Genomic DNA, 18,117 nt, shown 5'->3' on the forward strand with positions numbered 1-18,117 from the left:
CCTGGCTGAGCACAGAGACAGTCTCCGGCTACGAGAGGAGAGAGCATGTACCGTCACCGCCACGCTCGACTTCCAGCACCTGTCACCTTTCAGCTGCAAAAGCAGCTGTCCGCCCCGACAAAACCAGCTATCAGACCAAGGCACACCTCTGAGGGACCATGAAAATCACCTCAGGAATTCTCAACTGGGGAAGGGGATCAATTGGTATCACTGCAAGAGAGTAGGGCAGTAATTGTCTTTCCTTAATTATCTTATTTAAAAGAGAAGCAATCCCCAGTGGGAACATGCACGTCCACTATCTGCTGGAGACGGAGAATACTGGTGGGTTGAGGTCACTGCAGGGGGTATATGTAATGTGACGTCAGCTTGCTCAGTCTCCATTTGCTAGGAAGAGTGCATAAACACACTTTTTCTGGATTCATCTGACTGGACACTAACAAATGGACTGATTCAAATGAAAATCCGAGTCCTCTTTAGGTAAAACGGAAGAAACAGTATGCAGCTGTATTGCTCCTGGAGTCACGAGAAGAAACAGCTCCTGGCAAGATAAGGCCTACAGTTTGTAAATTTGGCACACAGAACATACTGCTACCAGAAACACTGTTTTCAAAGTCAATAACTGCAAGAAAAGGCTATGCAGCAGTCGAAACATAGGACCCTCCAAAAAATCCAACACCACGTTAAAGATTCCACAAAGGAATCTGTAACTGCAAGGGAGGACGAAGATGATTAACTCCCTTCAAGAAACGAGCCACATCAGGATGAGATGATAAAAATACATCATTGACCTGGCCTCTGAAACATGCAAGAACTGCAACTTGTAATTTCAAGGAATTAAGGGCCAACCTCTTACTTAACCCATATTGCAAAAATTCCAAAATGAGCGGGATCTTCATTGAACGAGGAAGATCCTCACACCAAGCCTCAAACGCTCGCCAAACCCGCACATACATTAAGGAAGTGGAGAACTTTCGAGCTCATAGCAAGGTGGCAATCACACAACAAGTGAGCCCTTTCAAAAGCCAAACCATAAAACAAAATTGAGTCAGATATTTGTGAAGGACAAGCCCCTGCTGCAACAGATTCTTGTGCGGCGGAAAACGAAGGGGAGTCTCTACCACGAGACCTTGCAGATCCACATATCATGGTTTCTGGGCCAATCCGAAGCCACCAGGAGAACCATCCCCCTGTGGTCTTTGATCCTACAAACTATTCTGCCCAACAGGAGCCACAGGAGAAAGGCATACAGCAGCTTGTCTTCCAGCCAGTCTTGTACGAGAGCATCAATACCTAAGGATTTCGAATCTCTCCTGCTTTTGAAGACGCCTGCTGGCTCTTGGTTCCTCCCTGCCGATTGATGTAAGCCACTGTCGTTGCATTGTCCAAAATTATTTAGACTACTTAACCTTGCAGTCTGTCGCTGAACTGCAAGCACGTCAACCAAACTGCTCAAGCTTCCAGGCAATTAATATTCCAGTGAGATTCTTCAGTGTTCCAGGGCCCTTGCACCGTTAGTTCCTGACAGAGCGCTCCCAAACCTTGAAGACTTGTATCTGTCGTGAGTATCAACTAGTCCGGTGATGTCAGGAAACCCTTTCTCAGATTGTTGTAAACCGTTGAGATCTTTATTAGGAATGACGGTATATAAAATGGCTAAATAAATAAATGATCCTTCTGCAACCACCACTGCAGGTGAGAGCAGATTTCCATCAGCAAGTGAAGCCGAACCAAATAGTCCTGCGACTGTGGGTTCCAATGAGACAGCAGGGAGTGTTAGAGAGGACACATATGTGCTCTTGTCCAGGGCACCACTTCCAGGGTTGCCGCCATCAAACAGAGTACCTGAAGATAGGAACACACTGTCGGACATATACTGTTCACCTGCGACATCAACTTCTGAATCCGAGCTTCTGGTAGGAACATTTTACCCTGCCTCGTGTCGAACTGAACACCCATGTACGCCAATGACTGAGAAGGCTAAAGACTGCTTTTGACTAGGTTCACTACCCAATCAAGTTCCTGCAACAAGGAGATCACCTTGCAGGTCACCAGGGAGCTCTCTTCCACAGACTTGACTGGTATCAGCCAGTCATCCAAATACAGGTGTACTAGGATCCCATCCTCTCTCAACTCTGCTGCCACCAATACAATAACCTTGGAAAACGTTCTGGAAGTGGTGGCTATATCAAAAGGCATTGCCTGAAACCGATAACGTTGCCACAGCACTGCAAAACGCAGAAAATGTTGCTGCTCCAACAGATGAGAATATGGAGGTAGGCCTCGGACAGACCATAGGAGGTCAGATATTCCCCCGACTGCACAGCCATTATCACAAAGTGCAAGATTTCCAGGCAAAAATGAGTCACTTGCAAATGACGGTCAACTCCTTTGAGATCTAGGATGGGACAAAAGGAGCCTCCTTCTTGGGCACAACAAAATCAATGGAATATCATCTCGTACTTTCCTGAGAGGTAGGCAATGGAACCACAGCCCTCAGACTGAGGATCCATAGAAACATAGAAATGACGGCAGAAGAAGACCAAACGGCCCATCCAGTCTGCCCAGCAAGCCTCACACGTTTTTTTCTCTCATACTTATCTGTTTCTCTTAGCTCTTGGTTCTATTTCCCTTCCACCCCCACCACTGAAATATCTAGCTTGATTAGTTAGGGGTAGTAGGGGTAGTAACCGCCGCAATAAGCAAGCTACACCCAGGCTTATTTGTTTTACCCAGACTATGTTATACAGTCCTTATTGGTTGTTTTTCTTCTCCCCTGCTGTTGAAGCAGGGAGCTATGCTGGAAATGCGTGATGTATCAGTCTTCTCCCATGCTGTTGAAGCAGAGAGCCATGCTGGATATGCATCGAAAGTGAAGTATCGGACACAATTGGTTTGGGGTAGTAACCGCCGTAACAAGCCAGCTACTCCCCACTTTGTGAGTGCGAACCCTTTTTCTTCTCCCCTGCCGTTGAAGCAGAGAACTATGCTGTATATGCATTGAAGGTGAAGCATCAGGCTTATTTGGTTTGGGGTAGTAACCGCCGTAACAAGCCAGCTACTCCCCTCTTTGTGAGTGTAAATCCATTTTTCCACATTTCCTCTTGCTGTTGAAGCTTAGAGCGATGTTGGAGTCACAGTAAGCATGTGTATGTTTATTGAATAAGGGTATTGTCTCCAGGCAGTAGCCATCATTCTGGCGAGTCACCCACTCTTCATTGGCGGCCTCTTGACTTTATGGATCCACAGTGTTTATCCCACGCCCCTTTGAAGTCCTTCACAGTTCTGGTCTTCACCACATCCTCCGGAACGGCATTCCAGGCGTCCACCACCCTCTCCGTGAAGAAATACTTCCTGACATTGGTTCTGAATCTTCCTCCCTGGAGCTTCAAATCGTGACCCCTGGTTCTGCTGATTTTTTTCCTATGGAACAGGTTTGTCGTTGTCTTTGGATCATTAAAACCTTTCAAGTATCTGAAAGTCTGTATCATATCACCTCTGCTCCTCCTTTCCTCCAGGGTGTACATATTTAGATTCTTCAATCTCTCCTCGTACGTCATGCGATGAAGATCCTCCACCTTCTTGGTCGCCCTTCTCTGTACCGCTTCCATCTTACCTTTGTCTTTTTGTAGATACGGTCTCCAGAACTGAACACAGTACTCCAGGTGAGGCCTCACCAAGGACCTGTACAAGGGAATAATCACTTCCCTTTTCTTACTCGATATTCCTCTCTCTATGCAGCCCAGCATTCGTCTGGCTTTTGCTATCGCCTTGTCGCATTGTTTCGCAGACTTCATATCATTAGACACTATCACCCCAAGGTCCCTCTCCTGCTCCGTGCACATCAGCTTTTCCCCCCCCATCGAATACAGTTCATTCGGATTTCCACTCCCCATATGCATGACTTTGCACTTCTTGGCATCTACCATGACAGGGTAGATACTATTGCCTGCTTCTTCTGTGGGGAGTGGCAAGTAGACACCAAGGAATACTGTGAAATTCCAATGCATATCTTTCTTGTATCACTTGCAGGAACCACTGATCAGATGTGATTTTGACCCACTTCTGATAAAAGAAAGATGCCCCCCTATCTCTTGTCTCTAGGGGTGAGTCGGCAAACCTTCATTGTGAGGCTCGGGAGAATCCGCCACCCAAGCCCGCTCTTCTCTTGGGTTGTCTGGGACAAAAGGACTGAGATCTGCCAAAAGGTCGAGTCCTCTGAAAGGTCGACCCTCTGTAGGGACGATACCGCTTGGAACCCTTAAGATGACCGCTCATACCAAAGGGGCGCTGCAACTGCTTCTTATCCTTCGACAACCAAGGAATCAGGGAATTCTCCCCACTTACTGGCCAGTGTCTCCAACTCGCTCCCAAACAAGAGGGAACCTTTAAAGGGCAACTTCGTAAGATTAGCTTTGGACGTTGCGTCGGCAGACCAATTACGCTGTCATAAATAACGTCTGGCTACTATTACCAAAGCCACTCCCCTAGCCGATGTACAGACCAAATCGCAGCCGGTATCTCCTAAAAAAGGCAGCAGCGAGATCCATAACTGCTCTTGAGTTCACCTCAGAATGATTAACCTCTTGAGAGTGAAGCAGACAAGAGCAAACCACCAGGACACAACAGGAAACTATCTGCAATGTCATTGCCATGGTTTCAAATGCTTGTTTAAGCATGGCCTCAATTCTCTTATCAAGCACATCCTTCAGGACTGCTCATCCCACCACGGGAATAGCTGTCCATTAGAGACGGCACAGACCAGTGCATCCACTTTCAGAAAACACAAACGCTCTCTCACTGCTGGATCCAAGAGGTACAAACCTTCCAGTGTCTGACCCCCTTTGAAATTTGCCTCCAGAGCATCCCATTCAAGATCAATCAATTCTTGAATGGCTTCTATAACAGGCTCAGACATGGAATCTACCCCAGGTACTCCCAGCATCTTCAAGGTCTGGGAAATCAGGGCCTGCAGTTCATCTCTATGAAAGAACCACAACATGGTTCGATATGGTTCCAGTCCCAGAGGTATTTCTCCATCTTCCAGGGAGTCAGGATCTGCCTCATTATGAATGCCATTTGGGGTCCTGTCAGGAATACCCAAGGTGTGCTTAGACGCTTAAACATAGGACTGGAAGAGGGAGGGGTCATCGGCTGAGGATCCGACCTGACAGGATTGGTCGAAACTGAGGAATGCACCTGAAGAAAGGATTGCAATCCTTGAAAAAAGCTCTACCCAAGAAAAAGCAAAAGGATCCAGGCCAAAACCAAAAGGTACTGGAGCAGGATCCTCTGAGCTGCCATCTCCTACAGAGAAACCAGACAAGGGATTTCCAAGGTCCAGCATACGTCAGACAAATCCTTAGCCAGACCATCAACAGGCTGGGAAGAACCAGACTTAGCAAAATCAGAGGAAGATAATTCTCCCTGAGCCTCTAAGCAGCACTGACACATGTCAGAGAGCACTCCAGGCTGAGATGCCCAAATATGACAGGTAACAGAGAGAAAGGCGCTTAGGTTTCTTATTCACTGGCACCATCAGTTCGTCAGTCGACTGAGAATGGCCATCCAGCTGGCTCGTGCTGAAAAATTTCAAGCGCACAAATTTTATGCACACAAAATTTAGGAACACTTAAGTTTATGCACTGCAAAAAACAAACACACAAACAGTGCGTCAAAATCTGGGCACACCACCGATATGCTTAAAAAATGTGCGCACAGGACATGCGCCCATAACTGAGTGCACAATTCGTACACAGAGCCATACAAACTGCGCACAATGACATTCCTGTAGAGGGCAATCGAACACACACAGAAGTATGCAAAAATGCTGCCGCACCCTACCGGTGGCATATAGGAAAAAGCCTAACAGCAAGGCCTAGCCCACCCGGGCTGCTCAACCTGCCAGGCTGCCCAGTTCCCTTAACCCCCATGGGAGTGAGAACGAACGACGGAATGGCACGCCAAGCACGGAGACCAGAGGAAGTCCTACAAAACCCCTCTACATTGTCTCTGACTTTTTTTTTTTTTTAAACTTACCTAAGCTCAGCCCTTCCCAGCTGAGTACAGAGATGGTCTCTGGCTGTGGGGGAAGAGGGCATTTGTCTTTACTGCCACACTCGGCTTCCTGCACCACTGCCTTTAAGCTGTACAATCAGCTAAGTCCACGCCTGCAGAAAACCAGCTACCTGACCCAAGACACACACTGAGGACCACGGAAATCACCTCAGGAATTCTCAACTGGGGGAGGGACCATCTGTTATTGAGATGGGGCAGGAGACTGGGGCTTTTTTTTTTTTTTTTTTTTTTAATTCTCCTTCTAAACTCTGATGCAATCCCCATAGGGAGATGCACATCCACCATCTGCTGGGGTCAGAGAATAATGATGGGCTATTGTTCCTGCAGGAGTATATATACTGTGACATCAGCTTGCTTCATCTCCATCTGCTGGCAGAGGTGCATAACTCATTGGTCCTGAGTCCATCTGTCCACACACTAAAAAAATGTTTAGTTTTTCTGCCCTGGACTTGTGCTCCCCGAGCACCCCTTTTCCTTCTTGTCCAGCCGACTTTTTTCAGGTTTCTTGCTTCTGATTATTTGAAAAAAGTTTTATCATCCGTTTTTACCTCTATGGAAAGCTTCTTCTCAAATTCTTTCTTGGTCTTATTTTTGTTTTACATTTAATTTATCAGTGCTTATGCTTTTCGTATTTTCCTCATTCGCATCAACCTTACATTTTTTAAAAGATGTCTTTTTGGCTTAATGCCTCTTTCACCTTCTCTTGATCTTTTTGAATGTATGGAATACATTTTATCTGAGCTTCCAAGATGGTATTTTGAAATGATCAATCTTCGATAAAATACAAATGTGGAAATATCAATAGAATACAAGTTCTGTTAGCATAGGTCCATACCTGAACCATTTTGAGATATGAGACATGCTGGCAGAAATAGATGACTTTGGGATATCAGTAAGCAGGGAACATTAATCATTTCAGTTAAGTTATATACCTGTTTTGAGAGAACAAAAGAATTCTATACATCAAAATAATATCTACTGCAAGGGTACAGGTAATAAGCTATACTGAGAGGCAAGAACGCAGATAAAGGACATAGACTCCAACCAGTCAAACATTCCTTTGCAAATGGACTATCATTTATTAAATAAAAATACTGTGCTTTTGCATTTGGAGGGAGGGGGGGGCACTCTCTTTCCTCCTTCCCTCTCTGCCCAAAAAGGCAATTTGTGGCAGCTCATACATCTAACATAAGCCAGTTCTCAAGAACATTTGTCGTTTGTTATTTTTCTGCCATTCCCCCACTGCCTTTTAGAAGCTGTACCCAGAATAGAGAACTGAGTCCTGCTTTCATGTATAAGCCAGAGAAGGAAAAAGTACGAGGATAAAAGAATGTAATACTTTGGGGGCTTATCCCAAGGGAAAGACTGAGAATCTGTTAGTGCTCTCAAATGAAGGACTACTTAGTTTATGTTACTTGCCTCAGTCCTATTTTTGTTTCATATAAAACTTCTTTTTGTTCTACAGCAGTTTAATACGTTTTTTAAATAAAAAGTGGGCAATGTTATGTTAGGATTATGTTTTGTGTTCTGTTTTTCTTCATTTAAAATATTGTCACTAGCTATCATTCTGTAACTGATCATGCTCTGTATATGCTGGTAATTTTCAGTTCTTTTGGATTTGTTTAAAAAAAAATGTTTGCATACTCCTCTCCTCTAGGCACCTTTAGGAGCCACCTAAAATGATATTCAAAACTAAAATTTAAAATGTGTATTGCGAATGCTGGGATAAAAGCAAGAAGATGGAGCAAGAGTACGGCTCCACTGGCCCCAATTTCCTGTCATCCACAAAGTCTCAAAGGGTAGAAACTGACTTGCATAAAATTATTTCTGCGTAACTTACATGATCAGGAAGTTTTAAGCCTTTTATGGTTACATATAAAGTTGATGGGTAACGATTTCTTGGGTACTTCATCCACCACTCAAATACGTCAACAGCATTTTGATGTGCCCTGAACCTTGCAGGGGGATAATACAACTGCAGACGGAGTTTCCCATCTACGTTGCGGACTCCATTGGCACCTACAAGCTAAAGCAAAGTGAAGATACTTTAAATCATACTGTACAGTGCAACGGTTCTTTTCAAACAGCTCGTTCAGGCTAAAGTCTGCAGGTACCTTTTTACCCTCAGACTTTAGCTAAAATTTCCATGTGGGCATGTGCAATACCAGTGCCAACAAACGCACACAAAGTTACAACAGAACAGGTATAACTGTGGGTACATTAATGCGCATACTTTCGAAAATCTAAAGTATGCACAAAACTCATGTTCCCTCCCCAAGACCACAACCCTCAGAACGTCTCTTTGTAGTGCATGTGAAATCACTTTTGTGTGGCATTTTGTGCGCACAATCCTCTGAGCAATTTTTTTTTTTTTTTTTTTTTTAAATTATATTTTATTAAACTTTTCAAATTTTACAATAACAAATATTCTTTGCCATCTTGCAATATAAGTGCTAATACAATAAGGAAACATCTCAATGTACATACATTGAAACTAGAATTCTCTATACAAAAGGAAAAACTCTCTATCTTTAAGCACTGATTCATTATAGAGGTAATAATGGGGGGGGGAGTAACAGAAACCACTGAGGAGTTCTCATAAGAAATACGACAAATAATGATCAATCGAGTGGCATCTTCTTAAATATTAATCCGTCAAGGTGTTACTACTGTTACTGGATTTCTAGCACTTAAGAAATCTCTAGGTTGAGGTATATCAAAGAAAATATATGTAGAGCCATGCCAACCTACAACACATTTACAGGGATATTTCACAATGAAACTTGCGCCCAAGGCCAAAACCTCAGGCTTCATCTGAAGAAAAGCCTTGCGGCGTAATTGTGTGGCTTTGGCAAGGTCTGGAAATATCCTTACCAAGCCACCACAAAAAGAAACACTCAGATTCTTGTAATAGGTACACATAATCAAATTTATATCTTCTTCAGAAAATAAAGTTACAAGAAGTGTCTCTCTCCTCGTTACCTCCACTTCCGAAGCTTCCAGGTATTGTGTCAGGTTTGCTAAGTTATCCAAAATATTATTTCTGGTATTATCCTGTTTTTGAGACAGATGTATCACTTTTTTTATTACAGGAATCTTCTCCTGAGGGATTTTCAAGAAATCTCCCAGGTATTTCTTAAGAGTTACTAGACATAGTTCGTCTTTAACCACTGGGAAATTAAGTATCCGTATATTCAGATGTCTGATAGAGTTTTCTAATGATTCCATTTTACGTAGTGTAGCTAGTCTTTCTCTTGAAAAGGCAGCAGTTACCTCTTTCAGTTCTTTAACCTCCGTTTCTACTTTTTGGATAACAGTTCCTTGTTCTTGCAAAATTTGCTGGTGGTCATGTGCTACTAAATCAAGTTTAGCAGAAACTCCCTGTAACTTTAGAGACTGCTCTTGTAGCTTAAAATCCATTCCAGCTATAAGCTCCCAAATGGAGTCTAGAGTTACAATTGCTGGTTTTTCAATCCTACATGCTTTCAGACTCACCCCGCTGGCTCCTAGAGTCGTATCAGTCCTCACCACTGCGTCATCCACGCCTTCTCTCCTTCCTTCTCCTCCATTCTGGCTTTTAGGGGTAGAAGTCGTCGCATCCCATGGGATCACACCTTCGGCTCCCCCCGACTGGGTCGCTTCACCCGTGTTTCTTCGGGGCTCTCCAGTAGCTCCCGGGGATACCAGGGAGGAGGCTTGCAGCAATTGTTTCGGCGTCGGTGGGCTCAATGATATTTCTCCTGGCGAAAATGGCTCTCCTCCAGTCACTCCGCCAGCGGGAGTTGCCGCCCGTCCTGTTGAAGTAGCGAACTCCCTGATTAATCTCTGGTCCGAAGGTAGAGTGGATTCGGTGGGGTATACTCGCACTCTACCTTTCCTTTTGTGGGGCATAATTCGAGGTAAAACCGAAGTTTCAGCAGAAGAAAATCTGGAATCAGCCGGAGCCTCAGAGAGACGCTGCCACTCGATCGGCCATCTTGGTTACGCCCCCTGAGCAATTTTTAAAGGGCAATTTACATTATTAAAACTGGAGTTTGTGCGCATAATTCCTTTTGAAAATTACCCCTTCATGTATAAAATAATCCTTAGATAAGATGGACTGTCTTATCAAGACAGAAAAGAATGGTCAGGCTCATCATTTCAAAAGTAAAAACCAATGCATTTTAGGAAATAATTCATTTCCCCAATGATGGACCAAAGGAAGGAATCAAACTCCCTGATTGTTTCTTAAAATGCATTGATTTGTTATTCTTTTTGCATGGAGCACCTACCAGTTTTCATTTCCTGGATACTGTCTGGTAACTGTACAATTCTGCACAATGGCTCCCTGATTTTTTTCTCTTGCACTATTTTTGGTTTAATGTGCCCTTACCTTCAGGCTTTTTCTACTTTATCAAAATGGTCATTGATACATGAGTTACAAAACACCCAAAGTGTTGATTTCAAGGGATGAGCTCCATAAGAATTAAGCAGAAATCCTTCCCAACATTAAAACACAAGCATAGGATATTAGTAACATATGAATTCATCAAAGCAAGAACCCAATGCACTTTACCACCATAACACTCAGGAAATATAGGGACTTAATTACACAGCTAGTTTAGGTTCTGGAAGATCTAACAAACATCATACAAAGATAACAGAAGAATTGCCATGCTGGGTCAGACCAAGGGTCCATCTAGCCCAGTATCCTGTTTCCAACAGTGGCCAATCCGGGCTACAAGTACCTGGTAAGATCCCAAACAGTAAATAGATCCCATGCTGCTATCACCCAATTTATTTATTTATTTGTAGAGTTTTATATACCGTTATTCGGTAGAGCCATCATAACGGTTTACAAAATATGCAATTAGCATACAATCAAATGGATAAGTAGCGGATATTCCCTAAGTTTACTTGATTAATAACAGTTTATGGTTTTCTCCAAATCTTTTTTAAACCCACTATGCTGTCTTAACTACATCCTCTGGCAATGAATTCCAGAGCTTTATTGTGCATTGAGCTAAAAAGAATTTTCTCTGATTTGTTTTCAATGAGACATTCTGAGCCAGGAAAGCAAACCAGACACATCAAAGATTGGAAAAAAAAAATTATTGCTAGATACATAATATTACTAACTCATCAGTGCAAAATATTCTGGGATCGAAGTCAAAGTCGATGACTTGGACATGTATCCCACATTTTGGAAATAGCTAGATTTTATTGGCTAATTTTTACTTTTTCTGGTCTATAATTAATTCACTTGTCTGCAATCATATCCAACAGCACAGAGGCTTTTATATTGGTTCCAAAACTATATCTGACCCTAAAATATTTTATGATACGAAAATGTAAGGAATGTGGTTTTAGATATGTGTTGAGAGTAGCTTAATATGATTTTCCATTGTGACAGTCCACCAGACCACGTCCCTTCCCCACCTCTCCCTACCAAAATGAACTGCTAACTCAATACTACCACTACTGGGAATGAAGCGTACCAGATTCACCATCCGACATTTGATAATCTTACTCTTCCTGCCTCCTTCCCAATAGCAGGAGAGAAGAATCTTTTTACTGCATGCGCCTCCTCTGCCAGTTTCAATATGAGGTTTAAATGTGGGCAGCCCTGTAATCTCGCAGTAACCGCCGGCCTCCCAGACTCAGGATATCAGACTGAAGCCAGCAGAATGACTCAGTTACATACAAGTAAAAACTGCTGCTGTCCTCATGCCCAGTAGGAGGAAGGAAGAGTGCAACATTTGATTCAGTGTACACTTGGGATTGAGAAGTGCTACGAAATGAAAAGTTTGGAAAGGCACTGCTCTAGAGCGCTAGGTTACGTGCAACGCTTCAGCTTGCTGCCGAGTAAAGAATCAAGCAGCAAGAGAGGACACAAGTTAGCAGATTAACAAAAGGTCAGCTGTTATAAATGGTGGCCACACAGTGATTCAATACCCATTCTAAAACAAGAGAGCCAGGCTAGATACGTGCCTATAAATACTAGGAGAGGAGACCCTCAATGTAAAAGAAATATCAGTTTCATTAGAATTACCTTCAGAAATGCCCAGGCAATTTTGCGAAAGCCCCGTTCCTGCATTTGAACTTCAGAATTAGATTTTGCTTCATCCATGCTTAAGAAATCAAGGACCTGCAAACATTGAAATGCAAGACATGTCATATACATGTGTTAGAGGTTCAGGAGAGAAATGACCCAATCTAAAACTGCATTAAATGTGATGCCTCGATGTAAAAGTAAAGGAAGTAATTTTCATGCTTAAAACCGGGTTTTACACATGTAAATGCATTTTACACATGTAATTGGGCTTTTGGAAATTGCTACAATATATGCCATTGAATTATCAATAAGATATTCATGAGTAAGGGCACTTTATGGACGTAAATGGCTTTTTTAAATTGCTTCAATATTAAGTTACATTTACATTCATAACACCTTTGAAAATAACTTCCAAAATGACCAGTTAGAGCTGTATCATAAAAAAGATAATAATCACCAGCAAGATAGCATCACACTAAGAAAAAGTATTTTCTAATCCTCAAACTAAATTTTTATTCTTACTACAATCATTTCCTACTTCTTCACTTACACAGAAAATCAAATTTAAACGATTTTACCAAACTGAACTGGAAGATGAGCACACAGGGCCAGATATTCAAAGCGTATTTAGTGCTCGATAGCTAGATAAGCAGGACTTATTCCGCCATGTAGCAGCTGCTGAGTATCCGATTATGTTCAGCGGCCACTAGATAGCTGGAGAAGCAGTGCTACTTAGCCAGATATGTTATCCGGTTAAGTAGACATACTCAGCGTTAGGCAGATAACTTATCCAGGTAAGTTAGACCTGTTCAATAGCAGATCTAAACTTAGATGGGTAGCATTTATTTGCCCAAGTAGCACTTACTACGGGGATATTCAGCAGAGTAGCCATGATCCTGAATAACCCACTTAAGTTAACTGGATACGTCTAGCAGGCTAACTTAGAAAAACAGCTAGCTTTTAAGTATCTACCCCAATAGGAAGAAGAAAAAGCTGCTTAAGTCAGTTTTTCATAAAATATTCATTAGATAACTGAAGGTCAGAAAGCAAAGTTGCTTACCTGTTATAGGAGTTCTCTGAAGACACAGTTCTCCATTGACAAGCAGAGCTGAATTAGCTATAAACATGTGGGTGATGTTTTATTATTATTTGAAAGGGTAAATAAAATCATGAGTGGGGTGGAATGGGTAAATAAAGGATGGCTATTTACCCCTTTCAAATAATACTAAAACAAGGGGATACTCCATGAAACTAACAATCTGCAAATTCAAAACACATCGCACAAAGAACTTTTTCACTCAGCACACAGGCAACTTGTAGAATCTGTTCCAGAGGCTCTGATCAAGGCAACTAGCGTAGTGGGGGATAGAGGGAGATTTGGACAAGTTCCTGGAGGAAAAGACCTTAACAGATTATTAGCCAGGTAGACTAAAGAAAGATATTGCTTTCCCTGGGAGTAAGAGGAAACTGAATCTACTTTATGGGATCTGCCAGGTACTGGCAACCTGGATTGATCCCTGTTGGAGAGAAGATGCTGGGCTCCATGGACTGGGTATGACTCAACATGGTACTTCTTAAGTTCTCATGGAAAAAAAGCTCCATGGGAGCCCCTAAATCATTTTTTGTCCATGCTACAGCCTAGACATGTGTGTCTCTCTCTCTCTCTCTCTCAACAAGATCTTTTTCAACCATCTTGGGCTCTTTTCTCAGTGTTTTTTTTTTGTCATGCTGTCTATAGGAGCTCCTCAACAGCACTTTTCAATACTAATAAAATAAAAACTGAAGAAGACAAAAAAGTTTCCAAGAAGAGCTTGGCAGCCGCCACTCCTCATTAGTGAATCAAACGACGACTTCTTTTAGAGCTCCCACCACCACAATCAGCCTGGGGGTAGAGCGGATCAGTGAACTGTCGAGTTTCAGAATTCAAGGGCTTTGGGTGCAGGATCTCATTGCACTGGCACAAGACTAATTTCTGTCTCTTCAGCGATGTGAAGACAGCACCTGGTGAGGCCAGCGCATCCAATGGGCTCAGTGCAGTTAGCGCTATTGAAGTACAGAGCCCCCGGGACTTCAGCTATACTATCGGCAGTGCCTCTATATGGAGCACCTGCACCATTGTTGCCATCAACACACAAAGCATCTGCATCATAGATTCTTCTTGTACCATCGGTGTGTCTGCACCATGGACACATGGAGCAACTGCATCATTGATGCACCGTACCATCAGTGCCATCAATGCTCTCTACACCATTGATACGTCCACACCACAGGTGCGTGGGACACCGATGCCACTGGTGCATGGAACATCTGTGCTACTGGGTGCCACTGGTGTGTTTGCACATTGGCTGTGTGAAGCTTCAGGAGCCATCAGTATATCTGCACCACAGGTTCTTGGCGCATCAGGCACCATTTGGCACAAAAGGGCCTGGTGCCCTCTGCACACTAAAATTGTCTTGGGCCCTCAAGGCATCCCACTTCCCCCAGGGCAAAACGGATGTCTCTACCCCCTTCCACTCCATACTTCTATCTCACCATACCAGTGCAGGGGACTTATCAGTCCACAGATCATATGTTGGCTTTGATTGTGGATTCTTTTCCTCCTTAATTGCAGTACCCCTGGGGGAGTCCCATCCACTTCCATCCCAGTACAAGAGCATTCCTCATGCTATGTTTGGGGTTGGTACTCAGGAGTAGAATGGGAAGGATCCTGCTAGCTATCAAGACGGTTCTGCAGGTATCTCTTCAGACTCCTTACTTAGCCACCTGAGCATCTTTCTCCAATATTATACCCCATGAATTCCGTACTTATTAGCCAGTTGTTAGTGACTACAGGCTTATAGGAGGATGTACATGACATGTCCTGTAATCCAGAGGTAAATTTTACAAAGAAAAGGTCAGAAAAGCATACTAGTATGCAGTACTGTGGTCGTTGTCTATTGCCAGTGACCAACCCTCGGTTCAGAGGCATCCTTTTCTTCCAAGTTTTCTCTTGCGAGAGGAACAGCATCATGCAAGACAATCACCTTGCCCCCTCCCTTCATAGTGGTGAGGGGGAAGGATCCAACAATTTTTTCCAACATCAATGGGTATCAAAAACACTCAAACGCAGATATTGATTGTGTTTCTCCCATCAATGCAGAACATCCATTAATCCTTTATTCGGATTCATCTCAAAGTGGACCCGCTGCTGCACGAACTAAAAGATAAAAGGGGTTCCGCTGCCCCAGCTCAAACCCCCCCCCCCCTTCAGAACATGGCAGGGGGATTTTACTCTCATGTTCCTTTATCCAAGAAATCGGGAGGAGGGGGAGGGTTGAGACCCATCTTGGATTTATGAACCTGAAAAATCATTTGGAACAAGAGAAGTTCAACATGAATCTCCTCCCCTTCTTCCAAGGAGGAACCTGGATGGACACTCGGGATCTGAGGAATGCTTATGCCCATATATCCATCCACCAGGTCCCTGGAAATATCTCAGATTCATTGTGGAGTGTCAACATTACCAGTACAAACTTCTACTATTCAAACTATCAGCAGCTCCAAGGGTGTTCTCAAAATGCTTGGCAGAAGTAGTCGTTCTTCTATGTCAATAGGGAACCAGCTGCCTCGGTAAGGGAATAACCTTACTGGGGCAGCTGGTTAGTGATGAGTCCCACAAATATTGGAGTCTTCAATTCATGAGTCAAACAATAAAACTATTGCAGTTGCAGGAATTCATAGTCAGCTTCTGTTGCCTAGATCCCACTCAGTGAATCCAGTTCATTGGAGCTTGGATACAGGCAGCCCAGCATAAGGTTGTCTTGCCAGAGGATGGAGTACTCTGGATTCGAATCCTATTACAGGACATGATGCTCCAGAGTTCTTCCAAAGCATGTTCAGCAATTGGTCATTTTTGGTCTCATGGTGACCACAGTGTATGTTCGTTCCCCTCCACATGCTAAAATTTTGTGTTATCTGTAAACCGATGAGATGTTCCCAACGTTCGTCGGTATATAAAAGCCGTTAAATAAATAAATAAATAAATAAATGAGATCTCTTCAATGGGACCTTTTCAATGGAGCAAACCTTTGCAACTTCTGTCTCAACCTATCAGGAACACACAGCAAATTAAAGTGTTCCCCAATGTGTTACTTGCTAACTTCATGGAATGCTCCCTAGTCCTTCTATTATTCGAAAGTGTAAATAACCGAGTCACATCTACTCGTTCAAGACATCTCGTGATCTTAAAAGACCTCTATCATATCCCCCCTCAGCCGTCTCTTCTCCAAGCTGAACAGCCCTAACCTCTTCAGCCCTTCCTCATAGGGGAGCTGTTCCATCCCCTTTATTTTGGTTGTTCTTCTCTGTACCTTCTCCATCGCAACTATATCTTTTTTGAGATGCGGCGACCAGAATTGTACACAGTATTCAAGGTGCGGTCTCACCATGGAGCGATATAGAGGCATTATGACATTTTCCGTTCTATTAACCATTCCCTTCTTAATAATTCCTAACATTCTATTTGCTTTTTTGACTGCTGCAGCACACTGAGCAGACAATTTTAAAGTATTATCCACTATGATGCCTAGATCTTTTTCCTGGGTGGTAGCTCCTAATATGCAACATCTTGAACTTGTCCACATTAAATTTCATCTGCCATTTGGATGCCCAATCTTCCAGTCTTGCAAGGTCCTCCTGTAATGTATCACAGTCTGCTTGTGATTTAACTACTCTGAATAATTTTGTATCATCTGCAAATATAACCTCACTTGTCGTATTCCTTTCCAGATCATTTATATATATATTGAGAAGCGCAGGTACAAGTACAGATCCCTGAAGCACTCCACTGTTTACCCTTTTCCACTGAGAAAATTGACCATTTAATCCTACTCTCTGTTTCCTGTCTTTTAACCAGTTTGTAATCCACGAAAGGACATCGCCTCCTATCCTATGACATTTTAGTTTTTGTAGAAGCCTCTCATGAGAGACTTTGTCAAACGCCTTCTGAAAATCCAAATACACTACATCTACTGGTTCACCTTTATCCACATGTTTATTAACCCCTTCAAAAAAATGAAGCAGATGTTAGGCAAGACTTCACTTGGGTAAATCCATGTGTTCCATTAAATCATGTCTTTCTATATGCTCTACGATTTTGATCTTGAGAATAGTTTCCACTATTTTTCCCGGCACAGAAGTCAGACTCACTGGTCTATAGTTACCTGGATCGCCCCTGGAACCTTTTTTAAATATTGGGGTTACATTGGCCACCCTACAGTCTTCAGGTACAATGGATGATTTTAATGATAGGTTACAAATTTTAACTAATAGATCAGAAATTTCATTTTTTAGTTCCTTCAGTACCCTAGGATGTATACCATCCAGCCCAGGTGACTTGCTACTCTTTAGGTTGTCAATCTGGCCTACTACATCTTCCAGGTTCACAGTGATTTCGTTCAGTTCGTGACTCATCACCCCTGAAAACCATCTCCGGAACTGATATCTCCCCAACATCCTCATTTATAAACACGGAAGCAAAGAATTCATTTAGTCTTTCTGCAATGGCTTATCTTCCCTAAGAGCCCCTTTAACTCCTCTGTCATCTAATGGTCTAACCAACTCCTCACAGGTTTTTTGCTTTGTATATATTTTTAAAAGTTTTTATTATGAGTTTTTGCCTCTATGGCCAACTTCATTTCAAATTCTCTCTTCGCCTGTCTTATCAATGTTTTACACTTAACTTGACAATGTTTATGTTTTATCCTATTTTCTTCAGATGGATCCTTCTTCCAATTTTTGAAGGATTTTTTTTAGCTAAAATAGCCTCTTTCACAAACTTTTAACCACGACGGTAAATGTTTTGCCTTCCTTCCACCTTTCTTAATGCGTTGAATACATATGGACTGCGCCTCTAGGATTGTATTTTTAAACAATGTCTAAGCCTGTTGAACACTTTTAACCTTTGCAGCTATACCTTTCAGTTTTTTTCTATTTTCCTCATTTTATCAAAGTTTCCCTTTTGAAAGTTT

The 18,117-nt window shown here is 42.7% G+C and overlaps 1 protein-coding gene across 1 annotated transcript in view; it reads right to left on the reverse strand.

Moving 5' to 3' along the window:
* Positions 1-18,117, reverse strand: part of AHI1 (Abelson helper integration site 1) — a 559,431-nt gene that overhangs the window by 500,207 nt on the left and 41,107 nt on the right. Inside the window, 2 exon segments of the mRNA XM_029596614.1 lie at positions 7,916-8,101; positions 12,107-12,202. Of these exon segments, the coding sequence (XP_029452474.1) occupies positions 7,916-8,101; positions 12,107-12,202 (282 nt within the window).

This window comes from Rhinatrema bivittatum, chromosome 3 (assembly GCF_901001135.1).
Source record: "Rhinatrema bivittatum chromosome 3, aRhiBiv1.1, whole genome shotgun sequence".
NCBI lineage: Eukaryota > Metazoa > Chordata > Amphibia > Gymnophiona > Rhinatrematidae > Rhinatrema > Rhinatrema bivittatum.